Genomic DNA, 17,255 nt, shown 5'->3' on the forward strand with positions numbered 1-17,255 from the left:
GACTGCTGGAAAGGAAACAATGATACACACAGGGACCCAGGTGGTTAATGTACTGTATGTTATTACTATAAAGTACAAGACCTCAGTCTCTTAGGTCCTCAGAAATGACAGGCAGTTGATTACACAGGGCATTGAAGAATAGATTTTAAGAGTAAATGAGCAAAAATCTCAGATATGCTTTCAGAGCTTGCCAATTTACTGGGCTTTTGAATTCTCGCTATTCAGCTGTCATGCAGGAGGGAACTTTACAATGTTTTTGTTGTTGTTGTTCATTTTGTTTGTTTGTTTGTTTGTTTTCTTTTTCCTGCTAGAGGTTCTAAGGCCATCTCAAATGCAGGAGCCCTTAATCATTGAAGAAAAAAATAAAGTAATCCAACTGTAATAGCAAGGAGAAAATAGCAGGAGCCCTTGGTCATTGAAGAAAAAATAAACTAGTCCAGCTGTAATAGCGAAACAAATTTCCTGAGTTCAGAGATGATACAATATATAAACCTAAAGTTCTGTTGTTAACACAGGTCCTTTGACATTTGAATTGACTTAATTTGAAGACAAATACCATGGTTTCTTAGATATGAAACTGTTCATTCTCATTATAGTTCAACTTTAAGGACTTTAGTTTACATTGACAATTCAGTCGTGCTCCTGAATGAGATACTGGTTTTTATCTGTGATTAACCTGGTTTTCCATAAGGGTCTGTAAGACCCCATGTTATTCTTGTATTTGCTATTCATATATGTTTGTAGATTCAATTATCTGCTCATTGCAATGACTGGTGTAAGATTATGCACGGTACTACAAGAGAGTGGGCAAAACCATGACCCATGTTTAATGTTTATTTTGACCTTTTTCATTATTTGGCTAATTTAAAGAAAATGACTCATTCTTTTAAATGAAAGTGTGCAACAGATGTTGTTGTCAGTGAATGATGTTGTCGATGGAAATAATTTGGTGATTTTTTTGTTTTTGAGTTATACTTTTCCACCTATTTACGAAAAACAAGTAAGAGTGGACTATGTAACTCGTAGGAAGGTCTTCTTCATAAAATTCTTCCTGCTGAAATGTCAGGACAAAGCAGTTTCATTTCTATGCTTTTTCAGAGTTTTGGTGACTCATGACACCAATCACAGATATGTCTACCTATTTGACACAATGCAAAATCCTAAGGTTTCTTAAAATAGAACTTGCAGACAAACATTTTGTGCCTGGACCTATATTGATTTATAGGTAGCAGTCTATATGAGTAAGGGAAAAAATATATAGATTTGGGGTAAACCTAACTTAATATTTAGTGTCTAGTAATTCATCCATGTTGCCTTATAATTAACACTTTGGTCTCACTGTCAGCACAGAAATTAATGTCTAAGGTCTAAAACAACTCTGCATCAATCACAGCTTTGACCTATGATGCTTTTTTTTTTTTCAGATTCTTTTGAGAACAGAATTGTATATGCAAGGTTATATCAACATTTTGTTTGATGAGAAATTATCTCTTTTTTTATGATTTCTTCACGACTTGCTGAAGATAGTGTTTGAGTTCCATTAGAAGTTAGTGTGACTTTTCTTAAACACAAAGTGATATATATTTGTTTAATTTTCTCATTCATTGAGAAAAGCAGTGAATTATATAAATTAAGAAAAAAGAGAATCATAAAAGCAAGATGGGAATCTAGGCGACTGCTGATCACATTAAAATAAATGGTAATTTGAATATGTGCTTTGATTACTTTTTGAAAGCATCTTATACTGTAATTCCTAGTTTTTTTAAAAAAAAAATCAGAATGTGACTCAGTAGACACACTCTTATATGCACACACACAAACTTGAAACAAAATTTTTATGAAACAATTTCCTTATATGATATACTCAAATACTTTCTATTTTAGTTAATTTAGTTTTAAACATGACTATTTGGATTCACTAAAATTAATTTTATAACCTGCTAATGAGTTGTAATCCGCTGTAGAAAATACTGCTTTAATCTATACCTTAAAAAATGTGAGGAGGTGACTTTTATCTTAATAAGTATAGAAGTGTTAAAATTTAATTCTCATACAGATAGTGAATTTGTGTCAAAACTTTATTTAACATATTAATGAGGATACCAGGAAGAAAACACAAGATTGAGTTTGAAGACTATTTCAGGGATCTATATATGAAGAATGGATTCTGAAAATAAGTTTGTAAGTTAAATATAAGGCTGGTTAACTTAGTAGAGAACAATTAAGCTATAAGGCCTTTGAGGGTTAACTTCTCTACCAAATTATAACAATTTATCAATTCCTGAAGTTTAACCTACAAAAAGAGTCAGATATAGCCCTGTCAGAAGACAGACGACCTATCAGTTATTTTAGCAAAATATTTATATAAAGCAATACTAACTAAATATAGTTATTAGTTAAGTTCATGCAAGGCTAAAAGATAGTGCCGTCATAGTATAAGAGAGAGCAACTTCAGGAAAAACTACCACCCCAACCATCTGGAGGACTAAGGTACTAAATAAAGGTATTGGAATCGTTAAAATCAAAAGCTTGGAGGAGGAGCTTTGTGGAGATGAACCTCAGAATTTCCTGGTGCTTGAGTCTCTGAGGGGGACAGAATGGAATCAAATTTTGGAAACACTCCAAATATCGGAAAGATTACAAACTGGAATCACCTGTTATTATTGGAAGATACTGCTACAGCCAGAATGAAGCGCTATTGAGATAACTCCCTGGAGAGGAAGAAGCAGAGAGGAAACCCACCACGGTAGCAATTCCCTCTGTCTCTTCCCATCTCCCCTCAGTGGTCCCCACTAGCAAAGAGAGAGTGGCAGGTCAAGCAGAATTATAATTTGCACACCCCAGCCCAACATCATAAAGCCAACTAGAAAAGAGTGGTTGGAACCTAGGGACAATAGTTTAAACTGCCACAACCGCTAACCTTACAGGGAAGTGAAGTGTTTGCAATTTTATCGTCTGAGGACTGCTAATCAAGAGTGTCAGACTGGATCTAGTGGGTTATGAGAAATGCTCTAGCATGATATCAAGAATGAAGCAATCATCATAATTTTCCTATTTCTAAGCTTAGGGCATATGTTTCTTTATCAGAAATTTGTGATTAAAAGCTGCAAAGTGAGACAAACATACTATAATTTTAATATTTTCGGCTTTTCCTATTAAAGGGATTTCTGTAGACCATTATTCAGGACTGTTACTCTAAAATTAGACACATATTTGGCTTTTTACTTGAAATCAATAGCATTACATATTATGACCACAAAAATGTACCCAGTTTCATGATTCTAGAATTCTTTTGTCTAGATTATATAGAATTGATAGAAATAATCTATGGGAAATTATGATTTGTTCTTAAATTATTTTTAATTTATTGGGGTGACAATTGTTAGTAAAATTACATAGATTCGAGGTGTACAATTCTGTATTGCATCATCTATAAATCCCATTGTGTGTTCACCACCCAGAGTCAGTTCTCCTTCCATCACCATATATTTGATCCCCCTTACCCTCATCTCTCACCCCCCACCTCCCTTACCCTCTGGTAACCACTAAATTATTGTCTGTGTCTATGAGTTTTTGTTTCTCATTTGTTTGTCTTGTTCTTTTGTTGTTTTTGGTTTATATACCACATATCAGTGAAATCACATGGTTCTCTGCTTTTTCTGTCTGACTTATTTCGCTTAGCATTATACTCTCAAGATCCATCCATGTTGCCACAAATGTTCCTATTTCATCTTTTCTTACCGCCGAATAGTATTCCATTGTGTATATATACCACAACTTCTTTATCCATTCATCTATCGAAGGACATTTTGGTTGTTTCCATGTCTTGGCCACCGTAAACAAAGCTGCAATGAACATTGGAGCACATGTGTCTTTATGTATAAATGTTTTCAGATTTTTTGGGTAGATACCCAGGAGAGGGATTGTTGGGTCATATGGTAATTCTATTCGTAATTTTTTGAGGAACCTCCACACTGCCTTCCATAACGGCTGCACCAGTCTGCATTCCCACCAATAGTGTATGAGGGTTCCTTTTTCTCCACAGCCTCTCCAACATTTGTTACTATTTGTCTTGTTGATGATAGCCATTCTGACTGGGGTGAGGTAGTATCTCATTGTGGTTTTTATTTACATTTCTCTGATGATAAGTGATGTTGAGCATTTTTTCATATGTCTTTTTGCCATTTGTATGTCCTCTTTGGAGAAATGTCTCTTCAGGTAATCTGCCCATTTTTCAATTTGGTTTGTTTTTTTGTTGTTGAGTTGCATGAGTTCCCTGTATATTTTGGATATTACCCCTCATTTGAGGCACTGTTTGCAAAAATCTCCCATTCAGTTGGTTGCCTCTGTATTTTTTTGATGGTTTCTTTTGCTGTGCAGAAGCTTTTAAGTTTCATATAGTCCCATTCGTTTATTTTAGCTTTTACTTCCCTTGCCTTTGGAGTCAAATTCATATAATGCTCTTTGAACCCAAGGTCCATAAGTTTAGTACCTAATTTTTTTTTTCTATGCAGTTTATTGTGTCAGATCTTATGCTTAAGTCTTTGATCCATTTTGAATTAACTTTGGTACATGGTGACAAATAGCAGTCAAGTTTCATTCTTTTGCACGTGGCTATCCAATTCTCCCAGCACCATTTACTGAAGAGGCTGTCTTTCCTCCATTGTATGTTTTTAGCTTCTTTGTCAAAAATTATCTGTCCATATTTATGTGGTTTTATTTCTGGGTTCTCAATTCTATTCCATTGGTCTATGTGTCTGTTTTTCTGCCAATACCATGCTGTCTTGATTATTGTAGGCCTGTAGTACAAGCTAAAGTCAGGGAGTGTGACACCTCCAGTATTGTTCTTTTTCTTAGGATTGCTTTGGCTATTCGGAGTCTTTTGTGCTTCCAAACAAGTCTGATGATTCTTTGTTCTATTTCTTTAAAAAATGCCATTGGGATTTTGATGGGGATTGCATTAAATCTGTATATTGCTTTGGGTAATATGGCCATTTTAACTATGTTCATTCTTCCGATCCATGAGCACGGAATGTCTTTCCATTTCTTTGTGTCTTCTTCAATTTCTTTCAAAAATGTCTTATAGTTTTCAGCATATAGGTCTTTCACATCCTTGGTTAAGTTTGTTCCTAGGTATTTTAGTCTTTCTGCTGCAATGGCAAAAGGAACTGTTTTTTTGTATTTCTTTTTCTGAGAAATCATTGATAGTATATAGGAATGAAATGGACTTTTTAATGTTGATTTTGTAGCCAGCAACTTTACTGTATTCGTTGATTGTTTTTAATAGCTTTTTGGTGGAGTCTTTAGGGTTTTCTATATATAACATTGTGTCATCTCCAAAGAGTGATAATTTAACTTCTTAATTCCCAATTTGGATGCCTTTTATTTCTTTCTCTTGCCTGATTGCTCTGGCAAGGACTTCCAACACTATGTTGAAAAGCAGAGGTGAGAGGGGACAGCCCTGTCATGTTCCTGAACGTAGAGTAGAGCAAAGGGCTTCAGTTTTGCACCATTAATTATGAGCTTAGCTGAGGGCTTGTCATACATGGCATTTATTATGTTAAGGTATTTTCTTTCTATACCTATTTTTTAACTGTTTTAATCGTAAATGGATGTTGTATCTTGTCAAATGCTTTTTCTGCATCAATTGATATAATCACATGAATTTTGTCCTTTATTTTGTTTATGTGATGTATCACATTGATGTATTTGCGTATGTTAAACCATCCTTGTGCCCCGGGGATGAACCCCACTTGGTCGTGATGAATAATCTTTTTAATACATTGTTGTATTCGATTTGCTTGAATTTTGTTTAGGATTTTGCATTTGTATTTATCAGAGATATTGGTCTGTAGTTTTCTTTTTGTGTATTGTCTTTACCAGGTTTTGGTATCAGGGTAATGTTGGCCTCATAAAATGAGTTAGGGAGTACAGTCTCTTCTTCAATTTTTTGGAAGAGTTTGAGCAGGATTGGTATTAGATCCTCTTTGAAGGTTTGGTAGAATTCACTAGTGAAGCCATCTGGTCCCGGACTTTTGCTTTTGGGAAGGTTTTGGATGACTGATTCAATTTTGTTACTGGTGATCGGTCTGTTTAGATTTTCCAGTTCTTCATGGTTCAGCCTAGGAAGGCTATATGTTTCTAAGAATTTGTCCATTTCTTGTAGGTTATTGAATTTGGTGACATATAGTCCATTAGAGTATTCTTGGATGATCCTTTGTATTTCTGTGGGGTCCGTGATAACTTCCCCTTTTTCATTTCTGATTTTGTTAATTAGTGTCTTCTCTTTATCTTAGTGAGTCTAGGCAAGGTTTTGTCAATTTTGTTAATCTTTTCAAAGAACCAAATCTTTGTCACATTAATTTTTTTCTATTGTCTTTTTGTTCTCCGTTTCATTTATTTCTGCTCTGATTATTGTTATTTCCTTTCTCGTGCTGACCTTGGGTTTCATTTGTTCTTTTTCTAGTTCTTTAAGGTGTAACATGAGGTTATTTATTTGGGATTTTTCTTGTTTCTTGAGATAAGCCTGTAGTGATATAAATTTCCCTCTTAAAACTGCTTTCACTGCATCCCAAAAATTTTGGTAGGATGTATTTTAGTTGTCATTTGTTTCTATGTATCTTTTGATCTCGCCTCTAATTTCTTCTTTGACCCAGTCGTTCTTTAAAAGTATGTTGTTTAATCTCCATGTATTTGTGTTTTTTCCTGCTTTCTTTTTGCAGTTGATATCCAATTTCAAAGTCTTGTAATCAGAGAATATGCTTGGTATAATTTCAATCTTCTTAAATTTGCTGAGGCTGATTTTATGTCCCAATATATGGTCTATCCTTGAGAATGTTCCATCTACACTAGAACAAAAAGGTATAGTCTGATGTTTTAGGATGAAGTGCTCTATATATATCAATTATATCCATTTCATCTAATGTGTCATTTAGGGGTACTATTTTGTTATTTATTTTCTGTTTGGATGATCTATCCATAGCTGTGAATGATGTATTTAAGTCCCCTAGTATAATTGTGTTTTGGTCAATTTCTCCCTTTAGTTCTATTAGTAGTTACTTGGTATATTTCGGTGCTGCATGATTGGGGGCATAAATATTGATGACTGTCATGTCTTCTTGTTGTATAGTCCCCTTTACCATTATGAAATGTCCATCTTTGTCTCTTGTTACCTTTTTCACCCTGAAGTCTGTTTCATCTGATATCAGTATGGGTACACCTGATTTTCTCTGCATACCATCTGCTTGGAGTGTCAATTTCCACCCTTTCACTTTGAGTCTATGCGTGTCCTTGTAGCTGAGATATGTCTCTTGGAGACAGCATATGATTGGGTTTAGTTTTTGGATCCAATCTGCTACTCTGTGCCTTTTTATTGGTGAGTTCAGTCCATTTACATTTAAGGTGATTATTGATATGTGAGGATTTCCTGTCATTCTGTCTTTAGTTTTCTGGTAAGACTGTGTCTCCATTGTTTCTTTGCCTTTTTGTTGTTGTCTATTATTTCTGTGTGGTGCTATTCTATGATGTTTCCCTCTGTTTCTTTTATTACAGTATATATTTCAGTTCTGGATTTTTTTTTTTTTTTTTTTTTTTTTTGAGTGCTTACCCTTAATTTTATGTAAAAGAAAGTTTGATATATAGAGTATTCCATTTTCTTCAGCACGCTTACTTTCTGCATTCCCATATTCCGGTTCAGGCCTTTACTCTCCCCCTTTTTATGTTTCGGTTGCCACAAATTGTCCCTGTTGATGGTGTTCGAATAGCTTCCTTTAGTATTTCTTGTAGTGCAGGTCATATATTAGAAAATTCCCTCAGTTTCTGTATGTCTGGAAAGTTCTTTATTCCTCCTTCATATCTAAAGGATATCTTTGCTGGATATATTATTCTTGGCTCATAATTTCTCTCTTTCAATAGTTTGAATATTTGGTTCCACTCCCTCCTGGCTTGTAGAGTTTCTGCTGAAAAATCTGATGATAATCTAATGGGCTTTCTTTGTAGGTTACCGTCTTCTTTTCCCTGGCTGCCTTGAGGATTCTTTCTTTGTCGTTGATTTTAGACAGCCTCAATACAATGTGCCTTGGATAAGGCCTGTTGCGATTGAGGTAACTAGGTGTTCTATTTGCTTCTTGGATTCGAGGATCCAGTTCTGTCCACAAGTTTGGGAAGTTCTCATCGACAATTTCTTTGAATATATTCTCTGTTCCCTTCTCTCTTTCTTCTCCTTCTGCTATGCCTATTATTCTTATATTGCTCTTTCTGATGGAGTCAGAAAGTTCTTGTAGAGTTCTGTCATTTCTTTTAAGTCTCAAGTTTCGTTCTTCTTCCATCTGTGTAATTTCCATGTTTCTATCTTTGATGTCACTGATTCCTTCCTCCATCTGGTCAACTCTACTACCTAAGCTGGTTATTTCATTCTTAATTTCTTCTATTGAGTTCTTAATCTCCAGAAATTCTATTTGGTTCTTTTTTAAAATTTCAATCTCTTTTGTAAAATGCTCATGTTGTTTTTTGTGTTTCTGAGTTCATTAAACTGCCTTTCTGTAGTTTTTGCATCTCGTTGAGTTTTTTCAGAACTGCAATCTTGAATTCTCTGTCATTTAAGTCACATATTTCCATATCTTTAAGTTCCTTTTCTGGAGACTTTTCACTTTCTTCCTGAGCTGTCTTGTTGCCTTGGTTATTCATGGCAATTACTGATTTATTATTTCTCTTCCTAGACATCTACAGGAGTGGGTTCTACAACAGGTTGATAGGACGAGGTCTTTCTTTTGTTTTCCAGTACTTGTTGGTAGAATGTTTTGTTTTCTCTCCGGCTGCAGCCTTTTTTTTCTCTCTCATATGGTAGTGCTATGTTTTCTCTGCACTATTCCAGCTTCTCACCCAATGGGGGTATTCCCTGGGAGATGGGCTTCTCCTCTGCTAATAGTTCACCTGGGTTACAGGGTGCAGTGTCCGTGTGGGTATGCGGGGAGCTTTTGAAGTTCCAAAGCTCTTCATGCACCAGATTCAGAGACCGTATGTTTCAGAAGTTCTGTTTACTCCTGCAGGGATCCGCCCAGATAGGAGAGGCCAGGGGCAGGGTGAGTTGTGAGAGGTGGCCCAGAGCAATGGCAGCGACCACCACCACAGCCGGTCCTGTTTCCACAGCTCCCTCCCCTTTGCCAGAACTAGTTGGGCTGCGAATCTGTGTCTGCAGTCCACAGTTCTCAGAACAGCAAATATTCTGTTCTTTTGATCTGACACTGCTACTGTTCCATTTCTAGCATCGGGCAGGTGGGGGCGGGGTGAGCTCTGGGAGGGTCGGGAGGGGGTGGCTCATCTCAGTACCTAAGGCTTCTGTTCTCTGCTCGGCAGTGAGGGCTTAAATCACCGTTTTCAGCCTTCTTCCCTCAGTCTTTTCTCCAAGGTCTCTGCTGTAAGCGCTGGGTTCAGCTGTGTTATATGCTGTCCCCTCAGCCCTATGCGCCATAAACAGATCCATAGCAGTCCGAGTTCTTCCCTCTCCCACAGCTGCGGTAGTTCCGGGATGCAGCGAGCTCAGAGCACTGAGCTAGGTCTGCGTCCTTTGCCCATGCAGCTGCATCTCTGCACTTCTCCCTTCCCTCCTTCGCCACTCGTGCAACTGGCCCACCTTTAGGTGAATTCAGCAGTGGACCTCTTCAACTTGCCTGTCTGCTGTGCAGGGAGTCCTTTGTAGAGTTATAGTTGTTTAATTAGTTGTAAATTCCAGGGGAGATTTACAGAGGCTCACCTCACGTCACCATTTTGATGATGTCTCCACTGTTCTTAAAATTTTAAATGAAAGTTATGTATACCCATAAAGATTCCATTTGTATGTAAACATGTTTTCTTTTAAAGTAAGAAACTCTGTATGTTTACACTTGTTTTTACACAAAACAGATCATACCATATATTCTTGCACCTTAACCTTTTCACTTAATATCGTATCTTGCCATATAACAACAGATTACTACTCCCCAATCTTTGTATTATCTGCTTTCAAACTTATGAATGCACATCGTACACTTTAAATGTCCCTATTGATGGGAATTTAAGTTTTTTTATAACTCTCCATTATGATAGACAGATAGATAGCTAAATAGATGATAGATAGATAGATAGAACAAGCATTGAAAAATATATGATTTAATGAAAAAAATCTTTATGATTTTATATACAAAGTATATAATATGTAAACTTTGTATATAAAATTATATATATGTATATTTTATATACATAAAACTATCAGTTAAATACTAACAATCATTATTCTGTAAAACTCTTATTAATAATTGAATCAGCAGTTGACTGAAAACAGCATAAAAGGGAAAAAATACAATCCTGTAAGTGTCATCTTCTTCTTTCCAAAGCATTTTTATAATCAGTCCTTCTCTTTATCACACCCAGATCCCACACCACGTGAAGCCCTTGCCATATTACAGCTACGACCAGCCGGTGATCGGATACTGCCAGGCTCACCAGCCACTCCACATCAACAAGGGCTATGAAGCAGTGTCCCTGGAGCAGGACGAAACCCCTAGCCTGGAGCTCGGACGCGACCACAGTTTCATCGCCACCATTGCCAGGTCCGCAGCACCGGCCATTTACCTGGAGAGATTAACAAACTAACGTAGAAACAGCTCTTCATCTGGGACTCAACGTGGGGGGAGGGAGGGCCTTCATCTTAAAGGAGACTGGGTGTCCAAAATCGTGCAGTCAAGCGGGTTCATCGTTCCTACTAAAGCATTTATGACATAGAGGAAGGGAAAAACATCCGCTTAAAGAGGGCAGATGTACCTGCAGCAGCATAACCGGGAGAAATACAGACCTTTCTTTGCTTTAAAGCATACAACAAAGAAACAAAAATGCTCCTGGATGTAAATAGTAAAAGTGTCGAGTTCTTATAAAAATAGATTTCACCCTAGCTATACATAGGTTTGTTTGTATATTTGCTTTTTCTACACTGCATGGTCATTGGGCTGGAGAACCAGAGGGCGGGAAAAACCTGGGGTGGGTGGGAAGTTGGGGAAACAATACAGTTTTCCTTGTTAGGTGTGTGTAATTTTCAGACTTTATTTCAATTGCTTTATTTCATTTTTCCCTTAAAAATGCTGTTTGTTCTTGTTTGGTTTGTTTTATTTCTATTTTTTTTTTCCTGTTCAAGTGATTCTGTTTCCAGTTCTAAACATGGGCATTGGAGTTTATGTTGTACCAAAAGAAAATTTGCTTTACCACAGACCACAAAGAAACAACGTTCAACAGAATTACTGGAATGAAAATCCAATAGAATCTGGATGAATGATCCTTCCAGACACACAGTGTACACAACATGAGGAATTTTGATTTTTGTTCCTATTGATCGTCCTCGCATTACATTCTCACTGTGTAAGAAGCCTGAAAGGGGACCTGTAAAGACCTCCAATTGAAATGACCAGCAGAAACACTCTCATTTGGACTAGGGGTATATGAAGAACTGTGGTCATGTGGTCAGTGAAGGAAACTGCCAAGCTGACAAATTTCTAAACACAAGATTATGTGTAACATTGCTTTTTAAATTATCGTTTAGCTTTTGTGTAATTTTTGTCAATAAAAGAAAAAATGTGAGAAAAAAATAAATATATTATTTTGTGGTTGGTAAACCACAGCCCACCTAATATTGAGTGCTTTATCTCTATGTTGTGAAATCCTTCTGGCCTGCATCAGGGCAATTCAAGAAGAATCAGTTGGTGTCCATCCAGTGCCTTCTGTGTGTGCAGGTAGGGAGTCTCTACAAGGTGTAGAAAAGAAGTACGAGACATGGCTCATGCAGTAAGTCGTTTCGCAATCCTTTTTTAAGACATAGGATGTAATTCAAAATTATATAACAATAGGAGTAAGAAAGTAAGTATTCATGGAAGGGTTAGAGGTAGTACAACCTCCTCGAAGAAAAAGAACTGTGTGGAACTTGATTACTATCTGAAACAACCATAGTCATTATCAATTTTTTTTTAACAAAGAGGTAACTGTGCACACATCAGTTGAGCCATTTTCACTTGACTTTCTCAGTGCTGTGATGCAGTACCTCAGCAATTCTCTGATTCATTATGAACATTATCCTAATCTAGCCCCTGGTCTGATTTGCCTGGTTCTAGTTTTAAAACATGAAATTATAAAATTATGTCATCCTTTGTTAGGTCAGGTTTTGCATTCTGAAAGGTGCTAATATATGTCGGTGTTAGTAGATTTTCTGAAGAACTGAGTTCATAGCTATCCTCCATTTAATTCCAAATTCTACTGAAATAGTAATAAAAGAGCCTAGTGAATACTTTTGCATCAAATTAAAGCAGCATAGAAAACTGAACATGTTTATTTTTCTCAAAGTCATTCTGTTGTACAACTATTTTAAATTATACTTGAAATTAAATTCTATCTTAATTGATTAAAAATATGTCGTATTAAAGAAGATTCTATCAAAGAGAGTTTTTTACATTGTAACATAAGGCGATTGCTGTCAAACTCTGCTAAATTTCCTATTAACTTTTATAATCTGGATTACTTTATATCTGGGTATGTGTCCTAACCATTTAGGTAGAATGAATTGACTATGAATTTAAAAGTTAAAGACAATTTCTCGGCATTGCGATTTTTCTTTTAAGAATCATTTAATTGAGTTGTAGCAGAACATTTTGGAGTGTCTGCCCAAATTACAAGGATGCTCTTAACCCTTTCCATCTTCATCTATGCAACATCACCCACGTATCCCACCCCACCCCTGCCTGAGGTGATATACTAGAAGCCAAACCTGAAAAAGCTTGATCAAAGTTGGCTTACATCAACTATTTACTCTGTTTATTTCTGTTTCTCATAAGCAAAAGAGTCCTAAATCGATAACATTTGTCATGTTATTTAAAATTGCCATATTTGGCCAATAGTTGCCTCAGGTCTAACATAACATAGGGAACTGCTAGCAAAATAGGTAGCTTTATAAAAATGCTATGCCCTTTGAATATAAAAATGTTCAAAGAACTTTTAAAAATACATCATTTACATATGCCAGAACAGACTTACACTGAGCTTTGGAAATGTATTGATGATTCAACAACAAAAAAAAAAACACACACAAAAAAAACAAATAGGCAAGCAACACCCCCCAAAATACCATTGCTTCAGTAGGCTTGGAAAAGCCCATAATTGGAAAATTCAGGCTTGATATTGTGTGAGGGGTCAGGTAGGTTTTCAGAGAAAATAGCATCTTGAAAAAAAGATAGTGGTATTTCAAAGAGGACTTAAGAACCAAATATTGGATTGTTGATCCCTTACACCCAAAAGTCAATCATATCTATGCTGACAGCCTGATATAACCAAGGAGAATACAAGACTTCTGTTAGTCCCCACTCAGGCTAAATTATTTATTGTCTGGGGCCCTCAACAATAGGAGCAAATTTGTCTATGCAGGTCACTTCATCACCATTTTGGGGTGATTCAAGTGCTTTTTGCTATGCGAACTGATTGCCCCAGGGAACCCCTTGTTCCTCAACATGAAAAAGTGTAATTTTGAATTGTGACTTTATTAGAATGTGTCATCCAGTGGGCAAATGGCATACAAGATATCTTATTTGTGTTCAGAGGAAGGAATATATCACACCTCTACAGGCATTTTGAAGTTTCGTTTATTCTGGGTCTAAGATAAAGGTTTTTCACTGTCTTCTAAAAGTCAGGAATTATTTTGATTCTCCTTACTTTTTACATTGAAATGTTAATGAGCCCTCGCAAAAAAACAAAACAAACAAAAAAAAACACAAAAAACAACAACAACAAAAAAACCATTGTGGTTCATTTAAAGACTATCCTAATTAGTAATTTGATTTTATGCTATAATTTGTATTGAGTCTCTGAAGGCTATGTGGGTTGGGGAGTATCATGGAGTATTTATAGAGCAAGGATATTTAAATTATGCCTAAAAGGAATTGTGAATGTGAAACGTGCAGATTGGAACATTCAAATATTCAAACATTCTGATTTTTTTTTCATAAATATTATTAGTAATGCTGAGTTTTCCTTTACTTACTGTATCATGCAATAAGGAAATATCTAAAATCAGAGGCTTGATTGATACATGTATAAATGTAACTGGTTTAAATTTTCATCTTGTTTTAGCTCTATTTACAATATTTCATGCATGATATTTTGAGATTAAGGATATAAATGTCATCACTTGCAGAATGCCAAAAACCCAAGTACTTTTTAAAATCAAAAGTAGACTAAGTTATAATACTTCAAATAATTTTACTCAATAATAAGACAGTGTGAGGGGAAAGAGGGCTCTAGGAGGATGCCCCTGGCATCTATTATTAGCCTTCATTCCACACTTATATCAGTAGCTTGAGTGCAAATACAGCCAATCTACACTACAAAGTGACCCATGTGGTGAAACAGAGAAAGGAGAGGAAATGTAATAGCTCAATCTGTAAACCTTTGCATTTCATGACCAATCAATACGTGTGAATTGAATTTGAGAATTTCGGTTGGCCACTTATCATCACTCAATAGTATAACAAGATCACCAAAGAAAACCAATTGTAGAAATGTCCAAACTAAGGAATGTTATTGTTTGAAACTAAGCTTTACTGGTCAAACCACACCTGGAATTCAGTATCAGTGTCACACTTCTAAGGGGACATCTACAAGAACAGCAACCAGAATATTGAAAGTTATGCAATCCACAGCATACATCCCTGTTCAATGAAGAATTGAAAGCAGGATCATTCACTGGGTGAAGCTATTATAACATTACAGATAATCAATCAGTTAAGAGAAGCAGATTCATTCTGCTCTACAGACCCACAACAGCCACACTGTGCTGGTAATTGATTATTTAACTGAGGAATCCAGGGCTCTTGTGGCAATAACCTGTCTGGGTCCTTGTCATGCTCCTTATCACTGTACCTTTCTAATTTCTGAAGCCTCATGACCTCTCATGGGGACATACTTGCCATACCCCATGTTGTATAACCTTTAATTGCCTTTCATTCAGAAGAGCACAACCAGTCCAAGTTCAGGAACTCAGGTTAACAATCACTGAAACTACATTTTAATTTCTCTCAGTTCAAGTGCACACCTGTAGAGACATGCGTCAGCACGGTTCCAATAACAAAATTCTGTAACTGCCTCCTGTTTTGTTCCCTGGAGATCTGAGTTCTTCCTGCCTCAATACATCTCTAGGATCCTGGTTCCTCCAAAGCTAAACACCATCTTACTCTTGTGCATATTACCAGGGACCGGATTTCTGCTCATGAAGACCAGTCACTTGTTACTAAACATACTGTGCTTATCTCTAAATGACTCTCTGTTCCTCAAATACCCAGTGTGCTAGACCAGCCTTGCTTCCAATTGTAGTACTTTTTGTACAGGAGCTCTATTCTCTTGAGATGTTGCTCTACTAGCTAGCTACTCAACGCCCCATCCTCTATTGTTGAGCTCGCATTATTCCAGGAATACAATCCAGTTTCAAAAAAGTGCCCATTCCAAACAGTGAGATCTGAGTTTCTATTCTGATTCTAAGACACAAGATCAGTGGTTAGGTTTTTAGGCTCTCAAATGTTAGCATGAATGACCCTTACCTAAAAGACTTTTTAAAACATATCTGTGGGGACCAACCCTAGCATGTCTGATGCAATAGGTCTGGGGTGGTGTCTGCAAGTGTTCATTTCTAATAAGTCACCAGGTGATGCTGATGCTGCCGGTACGTGGACCACATTTTGAGAACCATTGCCATAGAACATAGCTATTTATATCCCCCGTAGGTTGATGACTCCACATGGGGCTTCAAAGTTTGTATTTTACATTGACTTATGATTCAATGTTAAATAAAGCTTTAAAATAAGAATTGATTCAAGACAAATAGAAAAATAGATTCAAGACAATCATGCAACATGAGAGGCTCATGACTTTATGTAAAGAATATTTTTTAAAATGTGCTTCATAACACTAACAGAAGATGCTTTTTGTGAAAGAAAAAGAGCAAAAAATAAACACCAACCATAACAACAACAAAAGAAGTTTCTATGATCATTAGGATTGTAAAATGTTGCATACCCCCTTTGGAAATTCATGAGGCACTTTAACATTTAAAGGATATCAGCAATATTGTAGTCAAGGAACGGATTCAACTTTGTTTAACCCTGTGTTTTGTAAATATGTTCAAACATAATACGATTCCTCAATTTACTACTTAACAATATCCTGCAGAAGTAACGTTCTATAGAATTCACTTGGAAAATGTTGATTTAAAGAATGCTCTTCATTTAACAATCAAAAACAACACCTACCTTTGCAAATAACTATTTCCATATTTACAAATGACATACCTCTAGTATATTTACAAATGTTTACCTCTGAGATACATAAAGGCTTTTTTTAAAGCAAGGATTCAATATATTTTAATCTCTCTAATAGCAAAGCAAATGTCGAATTTATCTGGATTAAATGAGAGTGAATAATTAAAATGATAATAACCTGATATCAAGAATGGAAAATACATGTCTCCAAATATGACATTTTTTTTCACTTGGGGGAGATTAGGCCCATTGTTTCTACTGCATAAGGTATTGCAAAATCATAACAAATCACCAAAGGGCACACAGAAATATGGATAGCCTTTATTATCTGAGTTGACAAATCCCTGATCAGTCACTGGCTTCAGGTGATGTCATTTATTCATCTGTGTTTTCTGGGCTATAGTTTCCCCTCAGATAGGTAATAAAAAAGCTAGTGGGAAGGACAGATGTGAAGACCAAACATGGACCTTAGCTCATCCTGTCATTTCCTTACAAGACCCAGGAAATTGATTATAGTATTAGAATAGATTTTGGACTTCTTATACCCATATTGTTTGTTTTCAAAAATGATATAAGAATTTAAAAAATGCATAAAAATGAGTTCAGACATGAGCTCAGATTTTGTATGCATTAAGAAAGCTACCCTACACTAAGACACATCATAATTGAAATACCAAGCATTAAAGACAAAGAAAAAAATCTTAAAAGCAGCAAGAGAGAAGTAGTTAGTTACCTACATGGGAGCTCCTACAAGACTGATTTCTCTGCAAATTGCAGGCCAGAAGGGATTGGCAGAAAATATTCAAAATGTTAAAAAGTAAGGATCTACAACCAAGACTACCCAGTAAGGCTATCATTTAAAATCAAAGGACAAATAAAGATCTTCTCAGACAAGAAAAAACTAAAGGAGTTCATCACCACCAAATCAGTATTACAAGG

General features: G+C 36.1%; 2 protein-coding genes across 4 annotated transcripts in view; one reads left to right on the forward strand and one right to left on the reverse strand.

Moving 5' to 3' along the window:
* The window catches only part of LRRTM4 (leucine rich repeat transmembrane neuronal 4), a 712,063-nt gene extending 700,409 nt beyond the window's left edge, over positions 1-11,654 (forward strand). For all 3 annotated transcript variants that reach the window (XM_019749834.3, XM_074332241.2, XM_019749833.3), the window contains one exon: positions 10,408-11,654. In XM_019749834.3, coding sequence (XP_019605393.1) covers positions 10,408-10,629 — 222 coding nt within the window. In that variant the 3' untranslated portion in view covers positions 10,630-11,654. The remainder of the gene's footprint in view (positions 1-10,407) is intronic.
* LOC148758918 (uncharacterized) overlaps positions 1-17,255 on the reverse strand; it is a 933,397-nt gene that overhangs the window by 26,020 nt on the left and 890,122 nt on the right. The gene's annotated exons all lie outside the window — the stretch shown is intronic.

The sequence above is a fragment of the Rhinolophus sinicus genome, chromosome 2, assembly GCF_057876585.1.
Source record: "Rhinolophus sinicus isolate RSI-liver-muscle chromosome 2, RSI-T2T, whole genome shotgun sequence".
NCBI classification, from domain to species: domain Eukaryota; kingdom Metazoa; phylum Chordata; class Mammalia; order Chiroptera; family Rhinolophidae; genus Rhinolophus; species Rhinolophus sinicus.